General features: G+C 34.0%; 1 protein-coding gene across 1 annotated transcript; it reads right to left on the bottom strand.

Moving 5' to 3' along the window:
* Positions 1-2,947: 2,947 nt before the first annotated feature.
* LOC18054532 (indole-3-pyruvate monooxygenase YUCCA6) lies at positions 2,948-6,115 on the bottom strand. The gene is made up of 4 exons (XM_006450554.2): positions 5,048-6,115; positions 4,186-4,434; positions 3,806-3,928; positions 2,948-3,719 (listed from the first exon to the last, which is right to left on the bottom strand). Exons 1-4 carry the CDS (start codon positions 5,756-5,758, stop codon positions 3,501-3,503), a joined length of 1,302 nt encoding a protein of 433 aa, XP_006450617.2. The 5' UTR covers positions 5,759-6,115; the 3' UTR covers positions 2,948-3,500.
* Between the last annotated feature and the right edge of the window lie 1,709 nt (positions 6,116-7,824).

The following is a 7,824-nucleotide window of genomic DNA, read 5'->3' as shown; positions in this document are numbered from 1 at the left end:
TAGCTGTAGTTAAAAGGGGCCCTCATGGGATTAGCTTTTATATGAATCCAAATAAATAAGTCAAGCAAATACACATAAATTGGAGCGAGCACAGTCGGTTGGACACTCAAAAGATCTTTTTACTATTTGTATAATTGCAAAGGGCAAAAAAAAAGAAAAAAGAAAAAAGGGAGGCAAAAAGCTGAGACTGAAGAGAAGAGAGAAAGGACAGTTGATGGCAATAAAGGCCCAAATGGGTCCATTAAAGATGGCCATTTGGGATCTCATGGGCCACACAGAACTTCTCTTTTACTTGCCTTAATTGGATTTTGCGTTACAGAGATGATCTCGAGGAAAATTGGAAAAAACAAATTTTTGAAATTTTGATTTATTTTCTTACTCATTGCTTGCTCTCTCACTAGCTCATGATGAAGGCAGTGAAATGTCATAGTTCTTTAGACCAAGGTTAGATTTTCTTTCAGAATAAAACCCCACCACCTGCAATCTTGAGAAACCCTAACCCACCCTTCCATGTAATTAATTGTATGCATTTTGTTGTCTAGTCAAAGATCATTTCATTCAACAGCATATTTTATACTTGCATGCATGCAAATATATTAATGTTACCGTCCGAACAATTTCACAAGTGTGCTACTACTCCTTATGCCACCTAAATGAGGATGAAGAAACTTAATTAACTATTTAGAAGTGTAGTATTACTCCTTGTGAATTATGATGTACATAGTTTTGAGAACCATTGGGTTCACAATTAATTCAAAAGGATATATTTTAAATGCAAGAGTTACTTATAACTACAAACAACCTTCATGGAATAATTTTCAAATAAATATCACATTACTAAATCTCATATTTTTAGAAAATTGGAATTTTAACTATCCTCAAATGATAGTTTGATTAGTTGGTCTCTTGCTGTAGAAGTAAAACAGTAAAATTCAAATTTAAGTACATTTGATTTGAGGGTGGTGTGGAGTGAGAACAGTAATTACCAACAAGAAAAGAAAAGAAAAAGAAAATAAAGAATTTTAATTCTACACTTTGTCCGGCAAGGTCATGGACCATGGAACTTCTTGAAGTCAAAAACAAGGTAATACGCGCTACGTTTTGCTTCTTATTTTTCTGCAAAAGCACTGCCTTTAAGAGCGTGAATGATTCATCCTTGCAAAAAGCTGGCCTTTTTTTTTTTTTTTTGAAAAAAAAAATTTACACAACACTTATTTTTCTAGTACCTTGTATTTTATTTCTAAATTTACTCTACAATTTTGGGTTTCTTTTTGCATTATAGATATATGTTATTACTAATTTGTCAAGGTCAATTAAAGTCCAAGTGGATCCTTGAATAATTCAACTTTTCAGGTTGAAAAACAGGACTCCAATACCTTTATCTTTATGTGGTCAGGAGAAGTAACTTTATGTTATTATTATTATAATTAGTTATTGAAAAGACTACAATGAACATCACATCTGCTTGCCTATTTCAAACCATATTTACCCACAAAAGCAAAATTGATTGCCTAGTTCTTATTTGCTCAAGCCATTTGCCCATATGGGTTAGCCAAAATAAGGGCAATTAATCCCAGCCACCTTGTTAGACCAAACAAGAATCTAATCACTTTGAGTAATGATAGTATGCATTGCCTTTCCTCGATGATTCCCCGGTGATTTCCCTTGGTTCTGGTTTTGATATACCTTCCTCGATGATTCTCCTTGGTTGTAGTTTTGTTGGCTGGCAGATTGAGTTCAAGCTTAGTTAGTCGCATTTTATTAATTCCTTTAATGGTTTCAGTCTTGCCAGACAACAGACGAGGATTAAACTTAACGGGATCGTGGATTGACCCATGCTCCATCAAGATTTCACATTTTTCTTCCTCTTTTTTTTTTTTTTTTTGAAACGTCAAGAGTTCACATTAATTTGACTACTTTTTAATTAAGACAGTTATGTATTGTTAAAGAATTTTAATCACGCCCAAATTCTTAAAAGTAAAAATATAAAAGAAATAATAAAATAGTATAATGAAACTAATCACACAATATAAGAATTTATATGAAAATCTCCGATATTAGAGAAAAACTACGATCACCAAAGACGATGAGAGAAAAATCCACTATCTAAAAAATTATTACGATCACTCTAATAATTTGTCTCATACTCAAAACCCAATAACACTCAACTCTTAATAAACCTACCATTTCTCTCAAATTAGAAACTGTTTAGTTGTGTTATACAACAAATGAACCCAACCTCCTTATATATAATAATTATTTGTTATAGGAAAAGTATTCATTTCCTTATAGAAATTATATTTCTCCTTGAATAGATAAAGACCCTAAATTATATTTCTCCTTGAATAGGTAAAGTGTCGAAGAAGAAATTAGTATTTCTTAAATAGGAGTCTTCCTAGATAAAATAACTACTACTAATAGGAAATATCCTAATTTAGGTTTTATAAATTCTCATTGAAAAAGGGGGACATATTTTCTAACATGTATCACAATGCATGGTGTTTAAAAATAAACCTTTAACTATATATACGTAGAAATATTATTTTGGTATACATATATTGATAATATTGATAATATTGATAATATTGATAATATTGATATGGTAAGTTTGAGCAAGCAATTAGTAAGATTCTGTACAGTTTTAATGCACAGTACATAAAAACATGATGAAAAGTGGTGGTCCAAGCATCTAGTTGGAAGTGAAATCATTTCGATAGTGAAAATTGCATAAATTCACTAAAATGGAGTACAAGATCTTGCAAGATACACATATAGCCATAAAATTAGAAAAAAGTTGAACAGAATGAAACATAAATTCACAAAACCCAAATGGGAAATCAAAACAAGTCAGTGTGTAAGGATTTTCATTAGAAGTAGTCATTAATTTGATTCTCCTTCAAGTCAAACTTTGGAAAATTAACACAAAGCCAAAAAACCCTAAAATCTAAAAATCAAATTAACACAAAGCCAAAAAACCCTAAAATCTAAAAATCACTAGCTAGTTAGCCATACAATGCTAATTAATTAATTAAAAACATCAGAGAAAACATTAAAATTGCTCTACCCTCTCACATCATCATCATCATCCGTGTAACTAGGCTTAAACACAACCAGACCATCCTATTTTGCAAACCCTAGCTAGATTTCTCTCTTAATTTCTAAAAAGTCATAGCCCTAATTCAAATAAAACCGGTAAATGTACAACATGTACAAATATTGACTGTGAGGTCCCCCCATTGTTGTAATTGTAAGCATTTCACTCTCAATTTCCTCCTTCCCGATGCCTGTTATCATAATGCATATCTTTCAATTATAAGGCTCTCTTCTTTTCTCAGCTACTTACTGATTAATTGGCGGAGCAGCTACCTTTGATACCAAAATTGAAGCTACATGGCACCATCAAAATCCTCCAACTGATCACCTAAATTATTAAGACTTCTTGCACTATACTTGTCAATTATATATGTATATAATAACTGATCTTTATATTAAGATGATGATCATGGTGATGATGAATGTGGCAACAACAGTGAGCGAGCAAAAGGTGCCTTAGCTTTCCAGCAACTCTCAATATCTTGCGCAATTCTCTTTGCATCCATTGCTACTCCAAGTAGTCCCCGTTTAGTGAACCCCACTGAATATAACCCACTTTCCCCTTTCCACCCATTCGGAAATGGCCTTCGAGGCAATCCATCCTTCCGGCTAAACATCTCACTCTCCTGTACGTTGTGTCAATCGAATTTTAATTAAACTTTTGCATTTTGCCTTCTTTTATAGACAATTAATCAAAAGAAAGAAAAAGTACCTTTAGCCAAGAGGGTACATTGCTTCTGTAACCTGTTGCCAAAATGATAGCATCAAAGTTCTCACATCTCCCATTTACAAACTCAACGGCATAACGTTTGAGTCTCTTGATGCCCGGAAAGACCTTTAGGTTGAAAAAAAGAGAAAAGAAATTGGAAACAGTAATTAGAGACAGGGAAGAAAAGCAAAGGGTACGATTGTTTGTTCATGATTACATAATATAGCTAGGAGCCATCAAACACTTAGCTGCCAAAAGAGAAATGAAATTAAAAAGTTGAAAAGTAAGATATGTGATTTGATTTTATTGATGGGATTGGGATTGGGATTGGGATGGGATGAAATGATGATCAATGTAAAATAGTGTTGTAAAATGATCTGTACCCGAATGTGTCCACTTTTGATCTTGGCTAATGTACCAGCATCTAAAACGGGGGTCTTTCCAGAGAGATTTTTGAGTTGAAGGGGACCCAAAAGAGGGCGGTCCAATCCAAAACGAGCGGTGTCACCGAGCATAAGCCATGATACAACCAGCAGCAACTTATCGACAAGGCGCATGGGCAGCCACTTTAGCAACCACATGGACAGCCCGAAAGTTGATTTCCCCAGCATTTCTTGTGGCAGTACGTGCACCTGTAGATGTTCAGTCATCCAAATAAAAATTAAAAGCTACACACATTATGGGTTGTGGCCATGGCCAACGCCAAGCCTTGTTATGGGCAATTTACAAAAGGGAAGCAAATATAAAAATAATAAAAAGGAAAGATGCATGATCATGACAATGTGTGTATGTGCATATATGATCCTATGTTTCTGACCAATGCTGCTTGCGCATGCCTGGGAATCCCAAGAAAGTTGAAGATCATCAAGAACTTTTTTTCCCCTCACTTTGAATTCATTTTGATCTTCTGTAAAAAGGATCCTTTGGAACTTGAAGTCACAAGACAATTACTCTATCTTAGAAACTGTGTATAAAAAAATTAAATAAATGAAAAACCTCACCCCTTTGATTTTTTTTTTTTACTTTGTGTATTATTTTTAAAATGGATTTGTCAAAAGATATTCTCATATGGGTTTTCCCTTTTCTTGCTGATTTTTGAGACTTAAGTGTTTTCTTGTCAAACCAACTTTTTCCGATATTAAAAATCAAATAATTCCCAAAAAAAAGAAAAAAAAAATTTTAATGAATGGATTTTTCTTTAATAGAAAGAGGAAGAAAAAGAGAGAGAGAGAGAAAATTTCTTACTGTATCTCTGACCACAAGTGAAGGCATGGCATCATGATTGCAAAGATCCAAACAAACTTCCATTCCTGAGTTGCCACAGCCTACAACCAAAACCCTTTTGCCTCTAAAATCTTCACCACTTTTATACAAACTTGTATGCCTTATGTCACCTCCAAATTCATCACTCCCTTCGATCTCAGGCACCACTGCCTCCGCATTCTCTCCGGTAGCCACCACCAGCCACCGACACCGGTACTCCATTTCCTCAACACCACACTTTTGCCCTCCTACAGTAGTCTTCACGCGCCAAAACCGAATCGTGGCATCATACTCAGCTTGTGACACCGTCTCATTGAACCGTGGCCTAATTTCAAATCTCTTAGCGTATGCTTCTAAGTAGTCAACAAATTGTTGCTTACTAGGGTAAGTTGGAAATTCACTAGGGAACCCCATAAGTGGAAGCTCACAAAATTGCTTTGGTAAGTGAAGACGCAAACGATCATATGTTTTGAGCTGCCATAAAGATGCTATGCAGTTAGATCTCTCTAGCAGTATGCTTGGTATTCCTCTTTCCTTGAGACACGCCGCCGTTGCTAGACCCGAAGGCCCTGCCCCGACGATCACCGGCCCCGGAACACATATACAACGTGGTGAAGATTTATTCATTTTCTCAATGAAAATAGGATCATGAGCTTGTTTGCCTTCTATTTCTCTCAAGCAGTCCATGAACATGAACAAAATGCAAAGGATGAAAAAAAATCCTATAGCTAGCTCTACAAGTACTAGCAAGAGGTATTTTGGGTTGAAAACATACACTTTGTAAGAATTTTCAAGAGAAAGAGCAAAGCTGAAGAGATCCCATGTCAGTTGAGAGATTAGGGCATATAAAAAGAGATTAATTTTCCTGAAATATTGGAGTGGATTAAGAGGGTCTTATCCACTAAGTGAGAATGAGTTATTCGGGTTATTTTTTTTTTTCAAAGCTCTATGTGTGTTTAGCAATGGAGAGTAAACCGGAGGATGAGCAAAAATTGCGGGGCCAAATCAGCATTCAATACAAAGAGAGAGAATGAATGAAGAGAGAGTTGAATTAAGAGTGCGTGAGAGAGAGAGATGGTGATATGTCCCTATATATTCCTTTTGTTCGTAGAACAATTTATATGGAAGGCAAGCTCATTAACACTGGCTTGTACATATTTTTAAACCCAAACATATAATATTATTTAATAGTAATTATATTAATTGAAAAACAAAGCAACACTCTATTTCCCATAAGAGAGATCTCATTGGGTGAGAATTAGTAAAGGAAGATATTTAAAAGGACTCTACTAGCTACTTTAAATAAATCCTTAATTTAAATAATCATAATTAGGATAAGTACTTCTCAAGATTTGTAGCTAATGTTAAATTGTCATTGGATAATTCAAGTGACATGCTGTGGCACGGTGGAGTGTGAACTGTAATCAAATTTTGTGTTTTACTTAGATACACTATTAATGGCTTTTAATTGAATTACAGTTGGGACTATTGGGGGATGTATTTTAATACTATGGGCTAAACGAAATCATGGAAGAGTAACGAGGCAGCCAATTATAATTTGGAGGAAAAAACCAACAAAGTGTTGGCTCTACTGGCAATGGAGTCCCCCTTAAGTGGCTTGACTGAGTTTGCTCCCCAGTTCAAGTCGCAGGGAAGTTGCATTTGTTGGGAGAACCTGTGTCTCCCGGTTCGAGCGGGAACTTGGTTATGGTACGAGCTTAAAGGTGTCTCCCACAGTTGGGGCCCTCCCCAAGATACCTCGTGGTTAAAACAAAAAAAAAATTGGAGGAAAAAAAAAAGGTTTTTGAAATTAACATAGTAAAAATTTACAGTTTTGAACCGAGGAAAACATTGTCATTAGGAATTGGTAAACTGCTGGAGCTAGTGTCCGAAATCTCTCTCATTTGAAGATCAATGGTGGCGAATTGCGATGCCATGATGATGTTTACAGCAGTGCCAACAATGGAAGCAATCATTGGCAGCAGAAACAACGTGGTAAATTCTGAGAATTAAAGTTACTATAAATTATAAATCAAAGTTGAGTTGAAACTTCCAAATGTACATGTTGATACGTATATGTTCCTTTGGGACAACAATTTTAACTGTTCAATGTCTGTAAAGTTCAACAAATACCTTGAACTACAATCATTAAGAATGAAGAAATGAAGAGATCAGAGATACACAACAGAACACCGCGGGGCCGGTTTGAGTATTTAGGGTTTCAGGCGATTTTTTTTTTTTTTTTGGTTACTTTTTATTTTGCAATATCGATACTCAAAGCAACATAAAAAGATTTAAAAATTCATTCTATCTTTTGTAATATAAATACTCAGAGAATATAAAAGGACTCAAAAATTTATTCCATCTTTAATTCTTGAATTTTAAAAGTTATAAAAAATATCTTAACAAATTTCAAAAATAAAATCTAAAAAAATAGTCAAGAAAATATCTTTTCACTTCCATTAGAATTATTATAAAAATAAACAACAAATAAATAAGAAAAATAATAAACAATATTATTTTTCCAATAGAATATTTAGAATGGTAGTAAATAGAAAGTTGAGATGATGAATTGATTATAAGATAATAAATATGGCTAATTTTTTCTTTTTTAAATGAACCAATATATGGAATAATTTTTTTTTTTGTAAAGAAAGGAGTAAGAATTTTTTTTATCTACTTATTTTTTAATTTTTTTTTTTGTAAACAAAATGCCTCCAACAAAATTAAAACGAACTTCATTAAGTCAGCAGTAGGGT

The sequence above is a fragment of the Citrus clementina genome, unplaced genomic scaffold (genome assembly GCF_000493195.1).
Source record: "Citrus clementina cultivar Clemenules unplaced genomic scaffold, Citrus_clementina_v1.0 scaffold_1, whole genome shotgun sequence".
In the NCBI taxonomy this organism is placed as follows: domain Eukaryota; kingdom Viridiplantae; phylum Streptophyta; class Magnoliopsida; order Sapindales; family Rutaceae; genus Citrus; species Citrus x clementina.
The sequence above is the reverse complement of the archived record's forward strand: the minus strand, read 5'-3'. Positions and strand labels throughout refer to the sequence as shown.